The sequence below is a fragment of the Lontra canadensis genome, unplaced genomic scaffold (genome assembly GCF_010015895.1).
Source record: "Lontra canadensis isolate GAN:19392208 unplaced genomic scaffold, GSC_riverotter_1.0 scaffold14, whole genome shotgun sequence".
Taxonomy (NCBI): Eukaryota; Metazoa; Chordata; class Mammalia; order Carnivora; family Mustelidae; genus Lontra; species Lontra canadensis.
Window position 1 is genome coordinate 7,466,960 of NW_022631008.1, and position 14,710 is coordinate 7,481,669.

Below are 14,710 nucleotides of genomic sequence, written 5' to 3' on the forward strand. Positions count from 1 at the left end.
TTCATTTCCACAAGATGAAAGCTGTTCTATCAGGACAAACATTTTACTAAAGGGACCCAACAGGGCCAGTGAAGCAATGATATTCATATATGGGTAACAATCTCAGAAACAGGATGGGCCACTTTACCAAAGAGAATATTCTGCTCCCAGAATGCTTAGTTATGAGTATGTCAGAAATGAAACGAGAGCCTTACCAAATCATGAGCATGACACATGCTTTTAAATTGGCAGTTAACATTCTTGAAAGCAATGTTTTAGCAATAATTATGAATTATGTCCTGCTTAAAGTAAAACATAATACTATGCTTGATTAAAAATTACGAACAGTCTATAGAAGTTAAATGCATACCATACTTTAATAATCAAGACAGTTCAGCCATTTTTCTGGAGTATGTCTCAAACAAGAGTTAGCAAATAACCCGTATAGTAACAATATTGCTGTGTTTCTAGTCATTTTATATTTAAGGGCCCAAAATATATTATGCTCACAAAAGAACACTGTCCATGAATGCCAACCAGTTTTTTTTTTAATTCATACTCTTTCAAAAACACTCTACCCTGGTCATACACACTCATTTATATCACTAAAAATAACCCAAGAGGGTAATTCACAGTCTCACCTCCACATAGAAGTTCTGATTGCCTTAGAAACCTGTAGGCCAAGTTCTCAACCTTTGAAAATGAGCAAACATGTTCCAGAGAAGTCACTGTAGCCATGTGTTTGGACTTTGTATTTATAGCATTAGATCTGAAACCTAAACATGGCCATACACATCGCAGTAAGCTATGTTCCATATCAAAAATAAAATGCAGAAGGAATAGATTTTGTAATTCCAATAGCACAGACTTAAAAAGCTGAACACTTAGACATAACTCCTACATCTGTCTTTAACTAAGAGGTCATTGCCATTCTTACAGGTTTGAGGCAGGAATCTATGTATTAGTGTGTGATCAACCAAAGAGTGCACTTACTACCATGAACTTAGGTCCTATGCCATACGATTGTTTTTGCTTTTCCCCCAAAGAATCATTTGCTCCTGAAGTTATAGACTTTTAAGGCACATTTTAACAAAAACTCATCATATATCCAGCTTAAAAATGGAAGTTCCTCCTGGTTACAGTAATATATACCTAAGCAATGTGTCATTTACCAGGTAGGCAAGTGTCTCTACCTTGAGGATAAAGTCACATTAGAAAAGTGATTCCTTATTTGCTTAATCAAAAAGAAACATTGTGTAAAAAATATTAGAACATTAAGTTTGTAAGAAGAACCCATATGTAACAAGCCTGTTGGCAAAGATCCAAAGATCCAACAGGATATAGGTCTAGAAATTAAGGAAAAGTTTCCTTTGGAACCCTGGGTTCCTACCCACCCAGGTTTCTGAGCAGGAATCATGAAGGAGTTGGGCGCCTTAATGATTTTTAGAAATTTCCTTCCAAAATGCACAGACCCTTGGGAGGACTCAAACCTTACACTTCAATCAGCTACCATCTTGCATGGCAGTTAGCAGCCTCAAAGGAATAGGACTTGGGGAGGGAAGGAGGGAGGATGGAAGGAGGCCGCAGATAGAGATGGGATAGTTTCAAGGGCAAGTTGCTTTAGGAACTTGGTACATTTTGCTAGGACCAGCTTTGACTTCCTTATGAGTCTTTGCTTAAAAATAAATAAGTATATAACATTATTCTCCAATACTCACAAGCAGGGTTTAGGGCACTGACCCTTGGGACAGATATAGAATTACCTAATGGACAGAGAATTATCTACTAGGAATGGTTTGGGGTGAGGGGAGATTTAGGAGTCCCTTAACATCCTGAAAGTGTAAAGTAAACATAAGTGGGAGAATTTCACAGAAACGAACACACAGCTAACTGTGATGTCTCCTCTGGCCGTCCTCGTCCCACTGATAGTTAGATGTTTGCAGGATAGCTTTTCAGCTGTGCAGAGTGTGCTGCTGGCTGGCTGAGTTCTAGTTCAACCCTAAGGTGGGAATGGGCAAAGTCCACAAGGCACACTGTCATGGTTGAGCAGGAGACTAATGGGTGACAAACGAGCTTACCAGGGCTATGCTCTGTGTAGAGATCTGAGACATTCCCTGTGGTCATGATCCTCAATAAACATTTTAAATGTTGCACAATAGGCCCACTTCACAGGGGCCAAACATACAAACTGTAGATCCATTTTTAAATCTCTGAATACCCATCACCTACATTTGGGAAACCATGTGACCTCTGATGTAACTTCAGCCCCAGTGGCAGGTACAGAAAAGCCTCCAGAAACCCTGAAATTCAGCAACATTCCTTTTTCTCCAGTGATTGGCACCATTTTGGAAATCTGGTCCCAAAGTTTCTAAAGAACAGTAATGCAGCAAGAAGGACCAACCTCTCTGTATAAAATGATTATAGAGATGTGTGTTGAGGTAAAGAGCTTTGTAAAAACTGTTGAGTAGGGAAGTCCGGGCACAGCTAGTGACATTTTTAGGTAAATTTGGTGCTAATATTATTCTACAAAACTCCCGTTTACACCAGTTATAAACAGGAGACAGTTCTTATTGCTCCTGGAGCTTGCTGCCCCAATCTGTTCCAGCTCCACTGAAAAATGGTTTTTCTCAACAATTAGTAGCAAAGATTCCCAAATTTATTTAAAAAAAAAAAATCATTGCCAGTTCATTGCTTTTTGATTTCTGAAAGCCATAGAGATCTGAACAACACTATAGTATGCATGTCCTTGACACCAAGTACAGAAAAAAGCTTAGAAAAGTCGTTTTATCAAAGTTCAAAGAAAAAAAACATGAAAAAGAGCAAAATATATACAGTTCCTGGCAGTCCTCACACAGGAGTTTCTGACTACAGACCATAAAAGTTTACATTTGTGTAACGAAATTACAGTAGATTTTACTTCATTGTTAAAATACAAGTTTCGGCTTCAAAGTGCTCACTTTATTTAAAAAAGAGAAGATCAAGAGGGTTGAGGGGATTTTTTTTTTTTTTAACAACAAATACGTCATGTGTCCCAATCTCCTTTTTCCTCTTCCTTTAGTGCAACACAGCAAAGGAGCCTCACTGCAAGGTCTGACTCGCAGAGATACTCCCGAAGCCTCACTACAGCAGCACGTTAGGGGTCCCATTGGGGGTGGCTCCTTTTTTCTTCTGCAGCCGATTCTGAACCTTTCGTGATTTCACCATTTTCATCCTCACCTCAAAAACCTCATGGATAGCTTTCCGGAAGCAATGAAAATTATAGTCAATAAGCCCTGGGGGAAAAAACAAAATATTTTAGACATGTCACACAGAAATAACCCCCTCCTGGGGCGCCTGGGTGGCTCAGTCGGTTAAGCATCTGCCTTGATCTCAGGGTCCTGGGATCGAGTCCTGCATTGGGCTCCCTGCTCAATAGGAAGCCTGCTTCTCCCTCTGCCTGCTACTCCCCCTTTGTGTATGCTCGCTCACTCTTTTTCTCTGACAAATAAATAAATAAAATCTTTAAAAAAAAAAAAAAAAGGAAAGAAACAAAGAAAGAATCTCCTCTTGTCGTATCTGCCATGGCAGGGACAAGCAACTAAGGGGAAGCAGAAGAGCGGCCTTAACAGAACATCCACAGATTTCCCTAGAAGTTGCAACTGCCTGAGGAATCGCAGGCGAGATGTGAATGTACATGTGTTCCTAAGGGAAGGTTCCAGAGTACAGACCACATTTTCAAAGGTGTCTATGACCTACAACACTGAAGAACTGAAGTGAATTTTTTGACCTATCAGAATTCAAGATTTCTTACAATTTAGATATATCCTCCATGAAATATTATGTTTCGCCAAAAGGGATTATTCAATTGACTCTGACTAGAGGCACACCCTGACTCGAAGTGTGGCCAAGATCTCAAAGCTTCAGTACCCATCATTCTATCGATCCATATTTATTGAATACATATTACATTTAAGCCACTGTCAGAAGCCCTGGGGAAAGCAAGATCCCCGTCCCTGATTTTAGAGTTGTGGCGGTCACCTCGAGTCAACAGCAAGCTCAGAAGTTCAACCAACACTCTCAGTTTCTCAACTCTAAGTAAATTTCAAATGCAGACGTAGTAGGGGAGAATCATTTTGTGCTTTCTGAAATCATTGGTACAAGAATGGAATAAAAGATTAATCCCAAGTCTTGAGTGCATTTTTCAGCACACTAATTTGTAAAAGTGTTGAGAACAACATTATGTTTATACCAATTAGGATAAGGCAGTTGGTTCGATGTACTATTTTTACATTTATTAAAATAACTAGCCCAACAACTGCTTCCATCCACGGAAGTAATGTTTCCAAAGCCCCAACCAAAATAAAAAAGAACTGGGATTCCAGCCAAGGACTGAAATTCTTCAAAGCAGTCAAACAACAGCAAGTGCACTGGAGGGAACACTAGCTCAGCTTCCAGAAGCAGGAAACCTTTTCAGTGGCGCCCTCTGCTGCTTCTGAAGCGACACTGACCACAGTGCAATAAAAGCTCCAAGTCCTCTCAGACAACACTACTGGAATCGGGGAAGTAGTAAGAAATAAGTAAGCCCAGGGGCGCCCAGCCAGCTTAGTCGGTAGAGCACGTGACTCTTGATCTCAGTGTTGTGAGTTCAAGCCCCACGTTGGATGTAGAGATTACTTAAAGATAAAATCTTAAAGAAAGAGAAGCATCTCTTTTTTGCCTGAGGCTGTCACAGAACTTCCTCCACTGCACATGGACAGGTACGAGGGATATGGGAATGAACGTTCTGAAGGCACCTTAAACGGGGGCACGGAGGAAGGTGGGTAAGTGCTGCAGTCTCCCATACTCAACTGGGGTGACTGAGTTTGTTCCACACAGCTTCTCAGAGACTGTCTCGTACTGGGAGTGAACATAAAACTGCTCATTGACGCCAAGGTGGGTGGCTTTTCTACCTTGTTTCATTTTCCCACTTCCTCATTTTTGTTTCTTGGGACCATCTTCCAAATAAAGTATGTAATTAAAAGAAAATAAACAAGAAGCAAAGAGATGATTTTATTCAGTGGAAACTGGGATAGGAGATGTGAGAACAACCTCCAATTCTTTGCTTTTACATGCAACCAACTGCCTTAGGAAGAAAGCTTAGTTAGAAAAACTGGCTCAGTGAAAATTCAACTTGCAGAAGTATTGTTGACAGTTCCTGACAAATATTAACTTACTCGTCTTTGCAACTTAAAATGTTGGGGCACCTGGGTGGCTCAGTGGGTTAAAGCCTCTGCCTTCTGCTCAGGTCATGGTCTCAGGGTCCTGGGATGGAGCCCCAGATCGGGCTCTCTGCTGGCCAGGGGACCTGCTTCCCATCTCTCTCTCTGCCTGCCTGCCTACTTGTGATCTCTGTCTGTCAAATAAATAAATAAAATCTTTAAAATGTAACAGTATCAGGGCCCCTGGGTGACTCAGTCCGTTAAGCATCTGCCTTCGGCCCAGGTCATGATCCCAGGGTCCTGGAATTGAGCCCCACATCGGGCTCCCTGCTCTGTGGGAAGCCTGCTTCTCCCTCTTTATCTCCCCGTTTGTGTTCCCTCTCTCACTATGTCTCTCTCTGTCCAATATTAAATAAGATCTTAAAATATATATATTTAAAAAAAAATCCAGAGAACTTTAAAAAATTTAACAAACCCTAGGCCCCTCTCCCAGGAATTCTATTCTAGTTGTTTGGAGGAGGACCCAGAGGTCCGTATTTTTTAACTGCCTCCCTTCCTAAGGTGCCTATGGAGCAAGGACTGTGGAGTGTGTGTGGAGCCAAGGCTGAAAACACCACATCTGCTTTCGATCCTCTCCTTTCTGCAAAAGTAGTCACAGAGATCATTAATGAAAACTCAGACGGAGACCCAGCATGAGGCAAAGCTAATCAACCAGTGTCGGTTATTGGCGCCAAGAGGACTCTACAACACTGGAGATTAAAACCACATAACCAGGGCCACCTGGCTGGCTCAATTGGTAGACCACACAACCCTTATCTTGCGGTTGGAAGTTTGAGCCACAGTCTGGCTATAGAGATTATTTAAAAATAAAAATCTTTAAAGAAGAAAAAGTAAAGCAACAAAACCAAACTACTCTACATATTTATAAGCATTAAATTCTTTTTAAAGACAACTCCCTGATCCCCAGGGTTACCAAGTCATTCCTTTTGCCAGGGATATTCCCCTTATCAGGGGAAGGTCCCTTCCCATCCTAGGCAAATGGAGATAATCATTTTAAAAAGCACACGAGTTTAACATGATAGGGTTAAATCTGTCTGCCATTTCCTAGTTGTAATATTAAAATACCTAGGCTTCTAGCTAGTTTAATAAATTCTACCAAATCTGTCTGTCCTTAGAGATGATCTCACCTACCTTACAAAGATCCACATAATAAACTCCTGCTTAAATTTATTTCCACAACCACAGATGGATGTTAAAATTAGTGGGCAAAAGTTTGAGGAGGAAGAGGATTTACATAACCTGAAAATATGTATTAACTACAGTGGGAAAGACAGGAACTTTCCAGAGGAAAAACCTGACAGACATGACCTTGACTAAATCAAGGTCAACACCACCAGTAGTAATAAGACTTAGCAACATCAGGAACCACTTGATATGATGCACTGAGAAGGACACATTCTGGTCAAAGTGCATAATCTTGTTCCAACTGTGTGGAAACAGCAAACAAACCCTTTCTGAGGGACATTGTACAAAACGATTGATTAGTACTCTTCCAAAGTGTCATGGTCATGGAAGATAAAGAACTATCAGTGATGAGAGAAGACTAGGAGGAATCGTGACTAAATCAATTTGTGATCCTGGGACAGAAAAAGGGTATTTTTGGAAAAATGGTGAAATCTGAATAAGGTCTGTAGTTTCTTAATGAATACTAATTAATTCATTAATACTATTAATTAGTATTATACTAATGGAGAGTCCCTATTTTTCATTAGTATGTAAGATGGGGAAAGTGGATTGAGGAATCTCTGTAAGCGATGTAGTATTTTTGCAATGTTTCTATTCAGTCTAAAATCAGTTGAAAATAAACAAGCTCTCCAGGTTGACACTCATATACCCTAAATTTTAGGACCTGCCACTAACCTAGATGGTTTTGGGGCTCTAGTTGTACTATTTGCATTGTATTTTACTTAGCTTCCAAAATCAATGTGAAATATTAATCACCAAATATAAATTCTGGAAAGATCTTTAACCATGGAAATATCTGCATAATGGATTAAAACACAATACACACAACTGAGTCTGTGTAAGGACAAGCCCAGGAATCTTAGCTCTGACTGCCACACACTGGTAGTAGAAACTTGAAGAAAAACTCACTTACAGCTCCTGGGTCTGGGTAAAATCATCTATAACTGAGAGAATGAAACCAGGTATTGTCCTGTCAAAATCCCACGAGCTTACTATTTAACCTGTTCTTACTTCCAGCAAGATGAAACTAAGGAATAAAAGATTAGCACCACTTAATTAAAAATTTTGAAGGCCAAGAACACAAAAGGCAAACTGGTTTATAACAGTCAGTAAATATAGGAAAAATATACAACTTCACCAAGAAGCAAGGAAATAAAAATTCAAATGATACTAATTTTTAATAATTAATTTTTTAGTGCTAATACCTAATATTGATAGGAATACAGCAAAACGGACACACTTATATTCTCTTAGTAGCAGAAACCTGTAACATCTTTTGGAAGGACATTTGGATAATATGTATTAGAAGCCACCAAAACATGCCTACCCTGCCCTTGGATCTGAGTAATTCCACTTGCTGAAGTTTTTTCCTGAGGAAATAACCAAAATGTACACAAATATTCAGTGCAAAGATCATCATCACAGATTATTTACAACATTAAAATCTAGAAACAATATAAATTCTTAACAATAAAAGAAACTAAAATGATATGGTTAAAAAAGGCTTAGTGAATTAGAAAGATGTCTGTAATTACCTCACTGTAATTCAGTAATGGTTACAAAACAGTATTTATCATATCATCACATATGGATAGAGACATAGCCACAGATGAAAAAGTCCAAAAAGTTGTAAAGAAAATGTTGAGAGTGATTTCCGACTGAGAACTTAGGTATTTCTTTTTTGCTTATCTGTTACTTCTAAATTTTTAAGCGAATCTACTGCTTTTGTAATAAGAAACAATAAAAATCTAAATTATGTTTTCATGCTCAATGACTTGGAAAAATTTCCATGATATAAATGAGTGAAAACAACAGATATAAAACGTCTGACAAAAACAAAATAGACAATATTGGCCCCCTTTTGTTGGCAGGAAAGGAGGGATGAGAGAAGAAGGCAAGGTGGGAGGGAGGAAAGGAGGAGAAAGAAAATCTCAAAAATGTAACAGAATTTAGCTCTAGACGGCAAAATTGAGTGGTTTTATTTTGTTCTTTGTACTTCCCCAAATTTTCAAAGTATTTCTATAAAGAACATGCATGCTTATAAAGGGGGGAAAAGCTATTTTAGTAAATGTTACCGATGGCATTCTTTTGGGAATTTTTCTACACCCCCAAACTGGTAAATCATGCCCTAGTTGCTACCAAAAATCCCTAGCATGTCAGTAAGCTGTTTTAAATAGTAATTTAAATTTAAATAGTACTTAAAAAAAAAAAAAGTAGGGGTGCCTGGGTGGCTCAGTGGGTTAAGCCTCTGCCTTAGGCTCAGGTCATGATCTCGGGGTCCAGGGATCAAGCCCCACATCGGGTTCTCTGCTCGCCGGGGAGCCTGCTTCCCCCCTCTCTGTCTGCTTCACTGCCTACTTGTGAGCTCTGTCTGCCAAATAAGTAAATAAAATCTTTAAAAAAAAAAAATTAAGTAGTAGTTTAAATTCCCAGTTTAAACAGAAGGGGGAAAATGAGTATCTCTATGAGTTTAGTTGCTTTAGTTTTATTTTCTCTATATTTATTTACTTATCTGTTTTATATCTATATATAATATATATTTATATATTACACATTTATATGGTATTATGTCACATTTATCATTTATTTATATATCTTTTGTTTTTGTTTCACTGACTGGTGACTTCTTAAGTATATTCACATCTTCTCTTTTCAGAATCATGATGCCAGCCCTGTGTTTTGAGGACTAAATGTATAAAGGTTGAACAGAAGTGGAATATGTCTTGCTTTAATGTTGTACAAGTCCCCCCTCCTTTCCACAGGGATCTCAAGCAGTCCCACCGTCCCTAGGACCTTCTAGAGGAGTGGACCAGGAGGGAGGCCGCGGCCCTCACCACAGGCTGCTGGGCCCTTGTGGCAAGACATTACAGCCTGTCAACAAGGCTTCAACCAGCTTCACTCCAGGGATAGCCAGAGTCCCCCTGGGGCCCCTTCTACCTCATGGCAGCTGCAGCACTAGAGGGCAGGCTGGTTCCTGGATCCCAAAAGTCTGACAGCCCAGGGTGGCAGCGAGGTGGGGGGGTACGACAGGACACCAAGGGGACTTGTGACACAAGTCTGGAAGCTTCAGGAAGCATGCAGCCGACCACCCACCATCCACAAGCAGTAGAAGCAGTTATCAGTCTGAAGTGAAATGGTTTCATTTAAAGCTCTCTCTCAGGCGCCTGGGTGGCTCAGTGGGTTAAGCCTCTGCCTTCGGCTCAGGTCATGATCTCAGGGTCCTGGGATCGAGGCCCTCATCGGGCTCTCTGCTCAGCGGGGAGCCTGCTTTCTCCTCTCTCTCTCTATGCCTGCCTCTCTGCATACTTGTGATCTCTCTTTCTGTTTCAAATAAATAAAATCTTTAAAAAAAAATCATTTAAAGCTCTCTCTCTCTCTCTCACACACACACACACACACACACACAATTACCTTTTCTTTCAAAGCTTTCCTCTCTGACAAAGCAGACAAGAGCCAGGAACTTTGTCACCTCTTTTAAATAAAGAACTGTTGTATTGTTCAGCTTTATGATGGCCGTTGATTCTTTGTCATAGGGGGTTCCTGCTCCATCTTCTTTGAGACTGAATGGGGACAGAAACCAGAACATATGTGACCACTGGGAAGAAACTACAAAATGAAACCCGGCGACGGAGACCAGCTTCACTACACAGAGTGATAATCATAACGAGAAGTCGTTTATAATTACAGGGCCTTTCGGCAGAAGTCTTCGAAACACACAATCACAAGAACGTGCATGGTGTAGGACAGTCCCTTCCTAGGGACACATAGAGTGGCTGCTGGGCAAGGAGGGATCTCCCCAGGGACCTGTGCAACACGGGTGAGGGGTGGAGGTTAGATCTTCTCCCCTCCATCGCCCGTAAGGGCTTCTTGATTTTTCCTGACAGAATAACCGGGCTGTCAAAAGCATGGTCTGATGAAGACTGAGGAGAGCTGAATGACGCTTCCCAACTACAGAAGCCTAAGGAGACATGACAGCAAAACACTGCCCTAGATCCTGGATCAGGGATCAAAGACAGAATAGGGACCACTGGTAAGATTTGGATACAGGGGGCGCCTGGGTGGCTCAGTGGGTTAAGCCTCTGCCTTCAGCTCAGGTCATGGTCTCAGAGTCCTGGGATCGAGCCCCACATCGGGCTCTCTGCCTGCCTCTCTGCCTACTTGTGATCTCTGTCAAATAAATAAATAAAATATAAAAAAAAAAAAAGATTTGGATACAGACAATATATTAGTGCAATATTGTAGTTGTGCTAAATATGCTTAATTTGGTAAACAATGGTCCTGTAAGAGGACTTTTTTTTTTTTAAGAGACAGACACCCAAGTAGCTAGGATCAAAGAATCATGATGTCTGCGATTCACTCTCAAATGGTTCCGCAAAAACAAACCGCAAAATATATCAGAAAAAGAGACAGTAAATATGGCAAATTGGTAAAAATGGGTGGATGCCAGTGAAGGGTATCATACAGGAGCTCAGTGGACTATCCCTGCACATTTTCTGCAGGTTTGAAATTTTTTCAAAATAAAACAGTAAATAAATATACTGGTCTCTTTAAGAAAAGGTGTGGCCTGCAGACACAGATGACTTGGGTTTGAACCCCAGCTCACTTATTATGTGAACTGGAGCAAGGTAACATGTTGGAGCCTCAATTCCCTTACCTGTATACTAAAAGCAATTACCTCAAAGTCTCTCAGTACAATTAAATAATAGATATATAGCATTGAGCACAGTGCTGAGACCCTGTAAAATGCACAATGAATGTTAACCACGATGAAGACGACAATGACAATGATGATGCCTTTTAATGATCAAAACTGGACCCTCCGAAGACATTGATGTAATCAGACGTATGAGTCCTCTTCTTGTAGGCAAAGGAGCACTCCCCTGCACCTGTTCCCCTTATCTGAAACTGTGTGTGTGTGTGTATGTATTTATTTTTACTTCCCAAATTAATGAATAATTGACCAGAAATTTGACTTAATTGGAACTATGCCAGATCTCACTAATACAACATGGTAACACGGCTGGTGCTAAACCTGATCCCTTTGCAGAGTAAGAGCCAACATTTACAATGTGAGAGGCACCATTCTTAGCTTTTATCATGACTTCTCTATCGTCAGGCCATAGACTCCTCTAAGCTGGATATCGAGGAACCGAGGCTAGGGGAACTACTTTGGTCAAAACTGATGATGGGGGTAGAGCAGGGATCTCAAACTAATCTAATTCCGAGTTAATGCTTTTAGTCTCATAAATATCGTAAAGAGGTAACGTGACAAACCAGATTAAATGAAAAGCCTGAATTGTAGAGTATTTCAAAGGAAATATAAGTTATTAGTTTTGAGAATATTTTAAACCAGCACATACATGGCTACTTACAAGTAAAGTGGGGAAGAAAGTTTTTTGAAAAAGGATTCAACTCACTGTGACCTACCAAAACGTTAAAGAAAAACGTAAGAGATTGGATCTCAGATGTTAAAGAAGCTTTATCAGAATTCTTAATGTCCTTTGTACTATTTTTAGCTGCTGTTTTTCTAGGCTGAATTTCTCTTGCTAATAAGTGATGCTGTGAGAACAATAAACTGAAACTTTTGAATTTTTTTTACCTAATGAAGAAAATTTACTAATGGCACTTAATAACAAGAAAAGTCTTAGGTGATAATGTTAAATGCATAAAGCAGGATACATATAAAATTTATATATACAAAGATCACATTATCCTAAAAATTACACAGAGGGGTGCCTGGGTGGTTCAGTGGGTTAAAGCCTCTGCCTTCGGCTCAGGTCATGATCCCGGGGTCCTGGGATAGAGCCCCACATCGGGCTCTCTGCTCAGCAGGGAGCCTGCTTCCTCCTCTTTCTGACTGCCTCTCTGCCTGCTTGTAATCTCTGTTTGTCAAATAAATAAATAAAATCTTAAAAAAAAATTACACAGAGAAATTAAGAATAAAACACATTAGGGGCACCCGGGTGGCTCAATGAGTGAAGCATCTGCCTTCAGCTCAGGTCATGATTCCAGGGTCCTGGGATCGAGCCCCAGGTCAGGCTTCCTGCTCAGTGGGGAGCGTGCTTCTCCCTCCGCATCTCTCCTCCACTCACACTCTCCCTCAAATAAATACATGAAATCTCCAAAAAAAAAAAAAAGTACAAAACACAATAAAATATATTTACTGTCTCTAGGTGATGAGATTACGGGTTACCTTAATTTTATTCTTTATGCTTTTACATATTTTCTGCAGTGAGCACAGACTGCATTCATACTCAGAAAAAATGAAACATTAAACAAATTGGAGAAACCAGAAAGACCCAAAAAACTACAAGTAAACACCGGTGATGGATTACAGCTGCAACTCTGTGCTACTACTACTCAGGTCTGTGTTCACAAAGCCGTGAAAACCCAGGCAGCCGCAACGTATTTTACAGCCTGCGTGTGCGAGCCTGGAGAGCCAGAAACTCCCCAGATTACTGAGCAAACTGACCAAGGCACACCTGCCTCGGGCCCTGCTGGTCTCCACGGAGCAGCTGGGAACTGGCAGCGAGCTGTTTCCTCAGTGGCTGCCAGTTAGCCGGGTTGGCTCCTCGTGGCTCCCTCCCTCGAAGGGTGGGGAAACTCCAGGGCCCACGCCCAGTTGGTGACCCAGACTGGTTCTTATGGCACCTGATGGGTTCTCAGGAAAAACAATCTGACTCCTCCCACTGCCTGCCGCCCTCCTCCTGTTTGTTTTAGCTGGGTTAGAGGAACTCTGATTAGCATCATTACATGAACAGCTTACCACTTACATCTAATTACCATATGGCACAATAAGGATTACGCATATCATTAAAGAGGTGCCAGATTAATTGTGTTTATTGTATTTGATTACCACAGCAATCTACACTGTAATCAGGATACGTTCAGTTTCCCTATCTCAAGGTCAATCCACTTGAGTTTTAAAACAATAGACTGCTACAGAGCCGTCGTCTTAGAAAATAAGGTCTATTTCGGAAGCCAGATGGCAGTGTTTAATAATAATACTAAGAAGGCAGTAATCTTGGGAATGAGGTCTGCTCCTAAAGTCAGATGGCAATGTTTAATAATGACAACAAAATAATAATAGTGGCATTTACGTTTATCCAGGGCCTACCAGGTGAAGCCCAATGACATGTCACCCTCACTACAGGCTCACAGTACCACTCTCCCTGTCTCATAACAGAAAGGGCCCGGCGTGCACGTGCATACAGCAGAAGAATCTGAGCGGAGGGGTCAAAGGCTCTTCAGACAGAAGGAGAGAGAAATGGGGAGACCGGGACCCTTCCCGAAGCTGACAGAGGAGGCTGTGTGAGGCACGTCACAGCTGGTGCGTAAAGAGGAAGATGAACAAGAGCCTTACCCATCAATGATTACATAAGCGTGTAAGAGCCCATATAAATCAACAGCAACAGCGTGATCTTAATACGACAAACGAGTTCAAACTTCAAACTAGTTCACTCTATACGATCCCATTCAGGAAATTAAAAATTATGTGGAAATGTTTCTATGTCTGGTACCAGAATCAATTTTCTCCACTCCTTGTTTATTTTTTAATATTATAACTGTACAGGAAGTTCTGTTTTCTAAGACTCTAAGACCATGATAATAAGCAGGTAATGTTGTTTGCTTGGTTTTGTAATTCTCTGCCGCTCATAAAGGAAGACAAAGTATGTTAAAGAAAATCCAGCTGTTATTTCTTACAGTGAAGAACGTAACAACTGTTGTTAATATGAGATATGTATTTAAAGTCTGAGGATCCTACTAGTCTCTCCCAAGTGTGTATGACATTATGATAGGATGACAGATTTTTCAGGAGAAGAACACAGAAACAGTCAGACTTTTGGTTCAAGTTCCAGTTCTGTCCTTTATTGACAGTGTGAGCAGGGGTTAGAAACAACCACTCTGAACCTCAGTTACCCCATCTGTGACATGGGGATAGTAATTCCCATCTCATGGAATAGCGGGGAATTAAATGATATAATGTATGCAATATGCTTATTAGCAGAATGTCAGGCATTTACTCAATAATTTTTGTTGTTATGGCATGCTGTTTATTTACAGATCTCAGTCATTTAAAACAAAAATATTGGGATATCTGGGTGGCTCAGATGGTTAAGTATCTGCTTTCAGCTCAGGTCATGATCCCAGGGTCCTGGGATTGAGTCCCACTGAGGGCTCTGCGCTCAGCGGGGAGTCTCCTTCTCCCTCTCCCGCTCCCCCTCCTTGTGTTCTCACTCTATCAAATAAATAAAATCTTTAAAAAAAAGTAGCATTTCTTATCTTCAGTATACTTTAAAAAAAACAAA

The 14,710-nt window shown here is 40.6% G+C and overlaps 1 protein-coding gene across 2 annotated transcripts in view; it reads right to left on the minus strand.

Moving 5' to 3' along the window:
• Positions 1-333: 333 nt before the first annotated feature.
• The window catches only part of RRAGD (Ras related GTP binding D), a 40,634-nt gene continuing 26,257 nt past the window's right edge, over positions 334-14,710 (minus strand). Inside the window, exons 6-7 of one of the 2 annotated variants that reach the window (XM_032858106.1) lie at positions 9,813-9,961; positions 334-3,251 (exon numbers count right to left, since the gene is read on the minus strand). In XM_032858106.1, coding sequence (XP_032713997.1) covers positions 3,100-3,251; positions 9,813-9,961 — 301 coding nt within the window. In that variant the 3' untranslated portion in view covers positions 334-3,099. Of the gene's footprint in view, positions 3,252-7,699; positions 7,772-9,812; positions 9,962-14,710 lie in introns of those variants that run through there. The other variant, XM_032858107.1, reaches the window with a different exon arrangement.